This window comes from Harpegnathos saltator, unplaced genomic scaffold, assembly GCF_003227715.2.
Source record: "Harpegnathos saltator strain DR-91 unplaced genomic scaffold, Hsal_v8.6 scaffold561, whole genome shotgun sequence".
NCBI lineage: Eukaryota > Metazoa > Arthropoda > Insecta > Hymenoptera > Formicidae > Harpegnathos > Harpegnathos saltator.
Window position 1 is genome coordinate 1764 of NW_020230384.1, and position 11899 is coordinate 13662.

Below are 11899 nucleotides of genomic sequence, written 5' to 3' on the forward strand. Positions count from 1 at the left end.
GAGTATCAGGGGATAAATATGAGAAAATAAGAAAGAAGGTAGGATTGTCGGGTCTGGATGGAAATCTATGTCTAATCCGATGCTAATTATGTTTCTGATATACTGCAATTGTTGGTCAAAATTATATGGGTCTGTTATTTCATAAAAGAGGTGGAGGACCCGATGGATGGTTACTAGCGAATGATAGTAATGGCCCACTAAAACCGTAGTTCCACAAGGGTGGAATTAGTAAGAATGGAGGTAAGGAGAGTAGAATAGTAAATAAAACTACTTATTGCTGATTCACGCAAGGAAAGGGGTGGTTGAAATTATCTGCGTGGGGTCCCAATTTCGGGTTGTCCACTCCAGCTGGCAGCTGCTTCTCTCTCTTTTTTTTTGGAAGGTTGGCGAGACCCCACTAAGGATAGTATTCGTGGAACACTATGCACTTGCTACACTTGAGTCTCTGAATTAAGTCTAGACCTGATTCCAAATCTGACTATGACTTTTTTTGTTTTCGTTTGTTCTTCTGTCTTTCTGAATAGTGTCGCGGAGGCGGATTACCGCGGTTTTTATATCAATGATCGGAGGCAGAAACTATCAGGGTGGGTAGAGAGATGGCCCTTTTAGAGAGGGGTGAAGCCCTAAGGAGAACCCAATGAAGTTAGGGATTTTGTTACTAATTTTTATTATTGGTCCTGGTTGACAGTAGTGAGAAAAAGTCTTAGCCATTAGCGAAGTTAAAAGACATCGTGGAAGAAGACAGTTAATTTTTGGAGATATGAATATGGAAGGGCTAAAGGGTGGAGCGTGGGTATCTCATAGTTTTAGGTGGATATAATATGATTGGCTGAATGAATTAGGCGCGACAAGCATGGGGTGGTGGAATCTTGAGATAGAGAAATGTATACAAGCGGCCGGCTGGAAAAATAAAATGCCGTAAATCAAAGCCTGAGATAAGAGTTTATAACCATCGGTGAAGTAGGCTTTGTTGGTTAACTGATAGGGCACATATGGTTTTGGATTGGGAAGATGTGAGTTTCAAGTTTTAGAGCAGGAATGCTCTGAGTTGCTTTGTTTTACTGAAGGTTTGTTAGCGCGGAGTTTCAAATTTTTATAGCTAGGACGACGGACACACTTGGCGAACACTACCCAGATATAAACTTTAAACGAAGACGTATATTTTTACAACAGGGCACTGTTTCCTGTTATGGAATTTTCCCGAATCGCCTTTCATTTGGCGCGACGGCTGTTCGCCAGATGGGACTGTTTCCTAATTTATATTTATATATGTATATATTCCTATTATAGTTATATTAGGAGAATATAAATCCGCGAGAAAAAAGAATTTTTGCTAATTAAATCTACAGGACGTAACATATTAATTACAATAAAATGTTTATTTCGTGTAAATCTATTTCGCATAAATATTTCGTATGGTATGGGAAAGAAATGGCCAGACAGTGATTATTTTGTATGAGAGAAACCCGAAAGCCGTTAGAACCGTTACAAGTGGAAAGGAACCCTCTTCCCTTTCCTCTTCTCGCAAAGGGATTCACATGTTTTGTGACGTGCTCGCTTCATTCTCTGGGCAGTCTTCATAACGTGAACAGTGAAAAACTCGTGTTAAAAATGGAAATCACGTTTGTACATGAAGCAACGATCAACCTAACCTATGTGCAAAATCTAGCAAAATGTGATATTACGAAAGAAGAGTTGACGGACGCAATAGAATATCTTCGAGGTAAATATATTGAATGTATGAGCAATGGAAAGATATATTTGTACGTATTGTTATTGGCCTTGTATACAATATCAATTATATTGAATTCATATTTGCAGATGTCCTGATACAATTTCCGTCCAGTCTTGTTGACAGTCGCGAGGTATTTTACAACGTCAATCAAATATGTTTTCCACCAACTATACATAGTCAAAAGTGTATTTGTGCAAAAAATTATGTGTTCATTATGTGCAGTTGGTGCAAAAAACTATTATGTTTTACATGCTTTTATACGGCATTCCATCCGCAGAGTTGCGACAGCATGACCACATTTTATAATACGTAACTTTCATTTGTGTGCCTTATTTGTCTTATGTGTGTGTGTATGTGTTTTTATACGGACAAAAATATTTTATTGTAATTAATAAAAAAGTTGTGTTCATATTTGAAAGACCTGACTCTCCTAATTAGTTTTGATTAATAGCGTAGAAACAAAAAAAGGAATTATACATAAGAACAATATAAAAATATTTATTACATGTCTTTACATACGAAAAAAAACGAACCAGTCGTCGGCGGGACTCGAACGCCGTCGTCGGCGCAGAAGTATTCGCGGCGCGGGAGCCTCTGTCTGCTCAGCCACGCCGGCTTCGTGAAAGAGTGTCATAACTTGCGCCCCATGTGTGGCACGACTCCGCGAGCCAAACTTTAACTGCAAATTACTCCGTAAACAAAGACGCATTCACGCATATTATGTTAGGGTGTTTATACACGGCATCATAGCTATCGAGTGTGCTATGACTCGTGTTGAAATCAATGAAGCAGGTTGCGTCATCTCCTTGTGAATGTGAGAAGAATAATCGATTGTGATTGTTCAATTTCTTTAAGACTTAAAGCTTAAAACAACTCTTGTGTCTATAGACTGTAATTTATTTAAGGCTCAACCTCCAATATATATAGTTACACCAGATCTCGGCCAAAATGTGCACGCGACGGCCGATTTTCGACTATCTCCGCCCACCGCTATTCCCTTTACCTCGCCGCTCCGCGCGCTGCCTACAAGTCGCTCGAGTCCCAGGAGCGTGTTCCAATAGTTTTCCATGTCACCCATGAAGTACTATTGTTGACGCGTTTTTTTTTAAGTGGTATCCCCAGTAAGCCTAATCCACTGATGACTGTAACAACCCGTAACTAATTGAACAGAAGCGAAATAAAATATGTTAAATGAAGAATATTCAATTGGATTTTCGGCGTCTTTTATTGGTAAGAGTGGAAACGTCAATTTGGATATTGCATGTAGCGAGCCGCATAAGATGTGGTAAGGAATCGTCGCTTAAAGAAGAACACTTCTCATTTTTTATAAACTTTATTTTTGAAAATGAAGAGGCCTCTGGGGATACCACTTAAAAAAAAGAACGCGTCAACAATAGTACCTCATGGGTGACGTGAAAACTATTGGAAACACGCTCCTGAGGCTCGAGCGGCTTGTGGGCAGCGCGCGAAGCGGCGAGGTAAAGGGAATAGCGGTGGGCGGAGATAGTAAAAAATCGGCCGTCGCGTGCATATTTTGCCAAGCTCTGAGTTACACTAATAAGTTAATATCGACATTATTATGTTCAGTGTCCTCATAAGTAGAATAGTAAGACGGGTTCTAACCCAGGAATGTTGAGAGGGACTCAGGGCGGGGTATGACGTCGCGCGGGGAAGGGGAACTCATGGTGGCACGTCACGCAAGATGGCGGACGTCACGCATACGTCACGAGAAAAAAAATGTATTGGGATGTAGGTAGACTCAAACTCGGGCCCTCGCGGTTACTATCCAATGCTCCAAAAGCTCCTAGACCACCGTCGCCTGTTGCTATTAGACGTTTAGTGAAGGTTCTTAGAATGTGCACGATGACGTCACGAGAGAAAAAACTGTCGGGCTACTGCTAGACTCGAAACCTGGGCCCTTCCGGTTACTATCCAATGCTCCAAAGCTCCTAGACTACCGTCGCCTGTTACTATTAGACGTCTAGTGAAGGTTCTTTAGAGTGTGTATGATGACGTCACGCATATGTCAAAGAAAAGATAAGTTGAAACTAGGTCAGAATCAAACCCAAGCTCTTCGTTTGCGCCATATATAACGTCTCTCGAACGTCTATTGAACGTCTCACGAACGTCTAATAAGCATCATACCGCAAATAAAGAACTGTATTTTTATTAACATAATTAACATATAAAATCCTAAGAAAGGGGATAAGGGAAAGTTAGAAGAAACATCTGTACATTTGAAACAATGATTTATTATATAGCGTCGTACAAATTTCTTAGAGACCACCAATTGAAAATTCTTATCACATTCTGTAAGGCACAATTTTTCACATGATTATTACATCGAAAAGTATTATTCAATTTTTGCAGGGAGGGCATATCGTCGTAATGGCGTCCATGGTCTTAATCATCACGCTGCTTCTCACATTGTTATCCAGAAGTTGTAACAACCATTCCCGCTTCTCATGTCCCACGTACACAAATTGAGATGCATCGTCTTCAAGCTCGTCATACATATCACCCACCACAGCCGCAGTAACCAAATGTTTAGCAGTATTTGCTCTGCAGTATTTGATGGTTCCATCTTCCCATCCTAATCCATGATGATTAGCCGTTAACCAGTAGGCTCTCGATTTGTCTGATCTTGTGAGCAGATGCCATGGCATCGGACTCGTGAAGATGTAGTGTGAAAGAATAGTTCCATTCTTCAGTATCGCCGCTTCTTTTACAATAAATCTTTTTCCAACCATGTACCCTTGTAGATCCACAAAAGTCGGTACATCAATGGTGAAATATTCTTCGACACGTCCGGGAGAGAAATGTTGTTTATAGTACTTTGTTCTATGTATTATTCTTTTCTCGTACATACTTTCTGATGTTAGTTAAGTTTGCGCACCATGTTGGTTAACGGGCTGTATTCAACTACACGATCATGCAGGATGAGACAGTATGCAGTAGTATTCGCCGGTATATTCTCCTTACACTCAAATTCTATCCGCACATCCACAGTGGTACTCTTGACGGACTCATATTGACGCGAACAATCGATCACCACGAAAGGACCTAGCCGCAGAAAATCGGTTGTTATAGTTGTTAACCATACCTCAGCACTGTCGCATCCATAATACGATTTACGAAAACGTCTATACATATCGTAAAGTATTGCGTATTTATTTTTTGCAAAGTCCAAATTCATGTCATCATACGGATAACACTCTGAATTCAGATAGAGCTTCGCGTTGATCAATTTGCAGTCATCGAAACAAGTTATATTTTCTGACATGACATTCTTCCGGCCAGTCTGCAACGCAAAGATAACGTATCGAGGTTTTTCTAAATTAGTAGCAGTTTTGACGGTCCACTGGTGTTTGGTTGTGCTTTGCAGTAGAGGAGATTCATACAGATCCCACGAGCGGAAACTCATACTCAGGTATCGTCCGTTCTCCAAAGTTTTCAGCATGGAAAATTTATTGATATCGTTCAAAATTATGTGAGGCATTCGCCATTGTATCTTGAATAGCTCAATCTTAGGATCCAGCACTGAAGATCCTAGTAGACTGTTGTTGTCGCTGTGCGATCGTAATAGAATCAATTCGTGACGCGCGTTAATCACTATATGCTTGTAGTCTTCACAGAATCCTAGCAACACGCTGAGTGGTACACAAAAGTTGAAGTATCCGTCCGGCGAAATAGTGTCAGTCGTATCCCACGTGGCATTGTTCATGACCACATTTTTGTCTGAAGATATCGATACATAGTTTTTAAGCGTTGAAGTTATTCCCACGTTTCTGTTACGATCAATCTCCACACCATCCAGTTCATAACGAATCTCATCAAACATGAATGCAACGCAATTATATCCCAACGTTACAGTCGCACCATCGACTGCAACTTGTTTCGTCACCTTCCCTCGATATAGGGATAACTCTCGCATGGCAATATATATAAATCCTGCTGCTGTATGGGTATTCGTATCTCGTCGCTATATCCAAACGTTGTGTTAGCGTATGGATTGTACGTATGTGTCTCAATCTTGACGATGTGCTCGTCAAAGATCGGTTCACTTCCCATGTTCAAAATGTCAATCATTTTTCTCAATCGTTTCGTACGATGAATCCCAGAGATTTCAAAAATTCAACGTTCAACGCGCTGAGTTTCTTTCGAACGAGGGATTTTGTACTGTTAATCGCGTGTCTCGTAAAAGATATATGTCCAGCTTGTTTCTCCTGTTCTACTTGGTTCACCACAAGCATTTCATAGGATGCGTTTATCATCGTCGCCATCGTACATGCAATCTAATGGTAATTTCTTCTCCTCGAAAATCGAGCAATTGTCCTTCTTGATCGACGATACGCACCATTAAATCTGTAATGCTCTGTGCGATGATTGGAAGGTAAATGACATGCGCCGGCGTTTCCGATATCCTGGTGGCACCTTAGGCGAGAATTCATGTATAGTATGTACACGCATACTGTTGCTGTACGCACCACTGACAACGTTGCATACGAACGATATTAATGTTGACAATCTTAATCGGTGCGTCCGATTCGTACCATTGTTGCGGTTCTAATATATGACTCGATAAGAATCCTAAAAGCGAGCCAATGTTGTTCGGTTTGCTAAAATTTATTCTATAAGCACATTTTATTTCGCTCTTCATCGTATTATTATTAGCACGAATTATTATAGGATATTCATTCGCGTCATCTCTATATGGATTATTTTTGGAACGTACTGTTTTTTGAGAATGTAAAATTGCATTTTTTAAATATTCGTATATGGCACGCAATTCGTATGATCCTTCAGGAATCGTAATTTCTTCGTCGTTAGCACCATAGTAAAATTTATTATTCACACAAATTGATAAATTTACATTTGGTATCGTATTGTATATTTCGAAATCCGTTAAACCGAACTCGTAATCGCCATCGCTCAAATCTATAGCGGGAAAGTAGCTCACCGTAAGGGTGCTACTGTTGCCAGTCAACGTAAGCGTTAGCGACATGTTCGCAAATTGCCAAGTGAATACTGATTGCTGTTAGTGGAATGTTGTCATTTAAATCCATAACGATCCTCTACCGTTTGGAGAAACTCTAAACACAATTGTCCGCATATGCTCTGACTGTAATGTTGATACGACGTGAGATTGTACACAATTTTCACTACATCTTTCTCAAGGTATCGAATCAATTCCTTGGGCGATCGAAGATTACCAAAACTATCAAAATATACTGCGCGATTTCCTCTTTTCACATACGCCACCCAGTGTGTACCTGGTCTCTCTGTGTTGTCTAAATTTACAATATTACTCTCGTTTTGACTCCATCTATTGGTAAGGCGTCACGCATGAAAACAACCCGAAAGAATGATATACGCATACGCCTCGCTAGTCTTTCCAACTGTACGTTAGTCATTGCATCCATGGGTAATTTTAGCGTCTCTTTGACGTTTTTTTTTTCTGCAGCGCCTTTCCCGCGCTTGTGCGGAGCAAGATAGATTCCGCGACCTTTCATAGCGCGATCTTCCATTGCGCGATGACGTTTTAATTCTTCTAGCTGGCGTTCCGCGGCTTTGCCATCATTCACCGCTTTTGCGACACCCGCCGCTCCACCGACTAGTGAACCGAGAACTCCCAGTAATAGTAGAACTGGTAAAATATCACCCCGTTTTGCTATCGGAAGTGCTCGTTTTCGGATTGTTTTCTTGGACGACTTCTTCATGCCCATGCCGATTTCGTTTTGACTTTCATCGCAGCCCAAACGACTGCAGCAGCCGCTCTCTCGCCTAGAGTTGAATCTTTCGAAGTTATGCGTTTCCACGCTTTTACAGCGAGAATCTTATCCGCCACGTGCCGATCAGCGAGATTGTTGCTACGCGAATAGGCTATATCGTGCTCACGACACGCCGCGTCCAATGAATTAATGTCTCGATCGCCTCTGGCCAATCGTTTTGCCAAGCGAGTTCCAGGACCACAAAATTGATATCCGAGAATGTGTGGTTCGATAGGAAGCGCATTTATCGCGCGATTCAATAGACCGCTGCCGACTTTGACTTTTGTCGATGGCATTCACTACAGTCCCGGATCAGCGGTGCCGGACCGTCGATATTCGTTCGCTGCCACGGACGATTGTAACGTTCCAAACATCGACGATACTGAACCTCTGAATCGACTGTTATATGTTCAGGGAGTCTGTCCCACAAATCGTCAATATACTTTGCAAATTCGCGTAACAAAACAATCTTCGGTATGTATTTCAACTGTTCGGAGGTTAGCTCTCGAATATCACGAGTATTTGTCAGAAGGAGCAACATTTTCTAAACTGAGCATTTCCAAGATCGACGCATCTATATATAGCTCAATCGCAACGATCCGTTAACAAAATCAATTTTGTGACTCGCGAGGGAAACATGCGGTTCGTGAAGCAACCGACGTCGATACGTGTGACAAATGTCGACAATAGAACGCAACCAATGATTGAGAAAGAGGCGCGCAGGCATAGAAACATGCTTCCGAACACCATACGTGGCATCATATATCCCTCGAATTGCGGCAAGACGAATGTTCTCATTAACTTGCTGAAAAGTCTGCACGGTCTGCGTTTCGAGAACTTACGTGTACTCAAAATCGTTGCAACAACCTAAATATCGCTACTTGGAAAATTTGCTGAAACCGATAGATGAAATTGGATACTTTACATTCTCCGATAACAGCGACGTAATTTCAACCACTGAAGCGTTCAAAAATTCCATTTTTATCTTTGACGACGTGACATGTGACAAGCAAGATACGATAAGAGAATACTTTGCCGTGGGTCGTCATTCGAACGTTGACTGTTTCTATCTCTGTCAGACGTATGCAAAAATACCCAAGCATCTTATACGGGATGTATATCTTCTGTAAATAATGTAAATCTTCTGATTCTCTTTAAACAGGATGGCACCAACTTAAAACATGTGTACAACGATCATGTGAATACCGACATGTCATATGAGGATTTCAGTGCATTGTGTCACAAATGTTGGGAGGATAAATATGGTTTCACAGTGATTGATAAGGACAGCTCAATGACCAACGGACGATACAGGAAAGGATTTAATGACTTTGCTGTGATGTGAGATGCTCAATCGTCGTTGCAACCTCAACGTGGTAACATCTTCAACGTCCACGAGACAACCATATCAATGATGAATAGTAGCGTGAAGATCATGGATCATGAAAAGGTAGCGGAAGAGATTGCGAAAACGAGCGGATCGATCCGTAAGAAGTATCGCGCTTTGAAAACCGGTAGAATTGTTGAAAATGCTGCATTGGAGAGACACTTTAAACCTATTATTGAACCTCTCAAGCAAATCGCGGGAAGCAGCGCTAATGTGGAAAGTAATGTTGATGTTAAAACTGAGTCACTATCAATGAGTACAAGCGACGAAACAAAGAGTGTAATATTAAAATCCGAAAAAAAGATAAAGCGTAAGGCAAAACTTTCACTAGCCGTATTGACTCCGCTGAAACGGAAACTATTCAAAGATCCTCCGATAGTTCCTACATCGACGGGAGCTCTATAATATGAGGAACCACATGAACCTTCACCGATCGACAATCTACTCACTGATGATGATGATGATGAGAATGTTTCCGAAACCCCCGATGAACCGGTAGTGACATCCGTTAGACGTCAGTTGCGAACGTACAAAGGACAACAAACTTTACATGATCATTTTGGTCCGTTGGGTCAAAAATATATGGGAGCTATGCTAAGTAGTGGAAAAGATAACACCATAGATTATGTTTACGGCGTACGTCTTAGTAACGATGGAGTGATGTTCGGTGATAAACGTATCGATGTGGATAGAGACGATAATATAATCATAGGCGAAACGAGATACATTGGAACTTCCGGTCTTTATGAGCTAATATTCAAAAGAATTCCCAACGATTCTGTGTACACCGAGGCGGATATGCAAAAATACAAAAATATACTATTGGCGACGAATGCTCACAGACGCGGGTACTTCTCGCAAAATCCGATACTCGGTAACAAGGGACACAAATATAAACATATAATCGCGCCCCTAGTATCACATGCGTCGAGCGATAAAGTGGCCGGAAAAGGTTTATACGCATCGCAAGCTATGATGACCTTAAATGACAACAATATCGATTACGTGCATTGGGATGATCCCAACGAGCTAGTGGATCGTCTGCGATTGCTTGACGCTTCATGCCAAGCTGGCAACAACGCTCATGACAACGAAATTTTAACGATTATCGAAGAACTCCGCGAAGCTGGTCTTATTATAAATTAAACAGCGCTGCACTGACACGAGTCAGTCAGTCAGCCAGTCGGTACAGCATCGGCGCAGCTTGCTAGACAGCAATAGTTCTCCGATCGAAGCGCATTAATGGAATGAACACGTTAAAAATTACGTACATGAAAATGCCTTTTGTTTAAACGATGCCAAAGTTTTTGATGCAAAATCGCGCAAGATAAAAAATGTAGCGCAACCTGAAGCCGACAGTGACGTTGCAACCAAACGATACATACATGAAAATGCCCTTTGTCTAACCGACAATAGTAAAGGTTTTGATGGCAAATGTTTCGATGCAAAAATGCACGCGATACATAATATACCGCAGCCGGAAGCCTTCAATGACGCTGCACACAAATATTATGTGGATGAGAGTATAAAGTCTGTAAAACTTCTGTTGCATGAAAGTAACGTTGAGAAGAAGCAGTATATCGATGAGAATATAAATGCTGTAAAGCTTCTACTGCATGAGAGTTGAGAAGAAGCAGTATGTAGATGAGAATGTTAAAAAATTGAAGGATTGGTTGGAAGACTACCGGAAGAAAAACATACAGAGCATAAATAGCATTCATGAGAGCATGGACCAAATTTTAGACTGGACATGCTCAGAGATAAAGAAATCAAGGGAAATGTAAAAGTAGAATATTACAGTTAAATTGACATATAGTATCGACACAAGCGAGAGACGGGTCATCATAAGCTGCAATGGCGAAGCAATCATCAAAATTTAACAAAAAGAAGAAAAGTTCAGAGAAGCAGCTCATCGAGAAGTATCGGTCCCCCCTAATATCTTCAGTTAGAATGCATTCTGCAGAAAATGTCCAATAACAAAGTCATATGGTTTCAAGCGGGGAGTAAGATGATGACCTAGACTTTGACCTTGATCATGTCCTTCAAGGTCATTTCAAGGTCAACCTTATTTTTTTAAATAGAACTCCCAACATTTTATTGCATATTCTTATAGCTTATCTCGAGAGCTTTCCAAAACACTATAATAAAACATTTTTTCATTGAGTATTTTTTGAGTTATAAAGGTTTGAAGTTAACAATTTTTTGACACAAAATGTAAAATATCTTGTAAAATATTATTTAGTTTTCAGTAATCATAACCTTAATACTTTTGTGCGCGAAATAATGAGACCAATTAATTGGTTTAAAGAAAATATATTAATCGAAAAGTATCGGCTCCCCCTAATATTTTCAGTAAGAATGCATTTTGGAAAAATGTCCAATAGCAAAGTTGTACGGCTTCAAGCGGTTATGCTAGTAAGCTATCGCGGAAAACTGCCTGAAGGTGATCGCGAGAAGCTGCGAATGCGTGATGTCCGAAGGCGTTAGCGGGAATTTGCCCGAAAGCGTTGGCGGGGCTGATCTTTCTTGTCTCACTCTTGCAGGCATCAATAGTAATACAAGCTCTTGAGCAAACAATGCGGATCACTGATTTGAATCTTTGATGCAGTGCTGTCTTCTTCTTAGCGAGCAGTAGTCCGAAGACGATTTTGATAGACGCATCGAATTTTGTGATCTTATGATGGAGATGATTGTCGACGATCCTCTATTACTTAATAATATTGTTTTCTCTGATGAGGCAACATTTTAACTGACTGGAAATGTAAATAGACACAATTGTAGATACTGGAGTGACGTTAATCCTCACTGGAAAAGAGACAATCATACCCAATACCCACAAAAAGTATGGGCTGGTATTCTTAATGGTAGACCAGTTGGCCCTTTCTTCATTGAAGGCAATTTGACAGCACAAGTATACACAGTCATGCTTCGCGAACAAATTGTTCCAGCTATTCGAGACATAGCTGGTGGAAACATGGATGAAATTTATTTCCAACAGGATGAAGC

The 11899-nt window shown here is 40.7% G+C and overlaps 1 protein-coding gene across 1 annotated transcript; it reads left to right on the forward strand.

Moving 5' to 3' along the window:
• The first annotated feature begins 1392 nt into the window (after positions 1–1392).
• Positions 1393–2076, forward strand: LOC112589639 (uncharacterized). Its single transcript, XM_025303693.1, has 2 exons — positions 1393–1723; positions 1822–2076. Exons 1-2 carry the CDS (start codon positions 1456–1458, stop codon positions 2046–2048), a joined length of 495 nt encoding a protein of 164 aa, XP_025159478.1. The 5' UTR covers positions 1393–1455; the 3' UTR covers positions 2049–2076.
• Positions 2077–11899: the final 9823 nt, after the last annotated feature.

Coding starts and splice junctions, on each gene's coding strand:
- LOC112589639 (XM_025303693.1), top strand. CDS start 1,456: ATGAGAGAAACCCGAAAGCCGTTAGAACCGTTACAAGTGGAAAGGAAC. Junction 1,724..1,821: donor CGCAATAGAATATCTTCGAG/GTAAATATATTG, acceptor TCATATTTGCAG/ATGTCCTGATACAATTTCCG.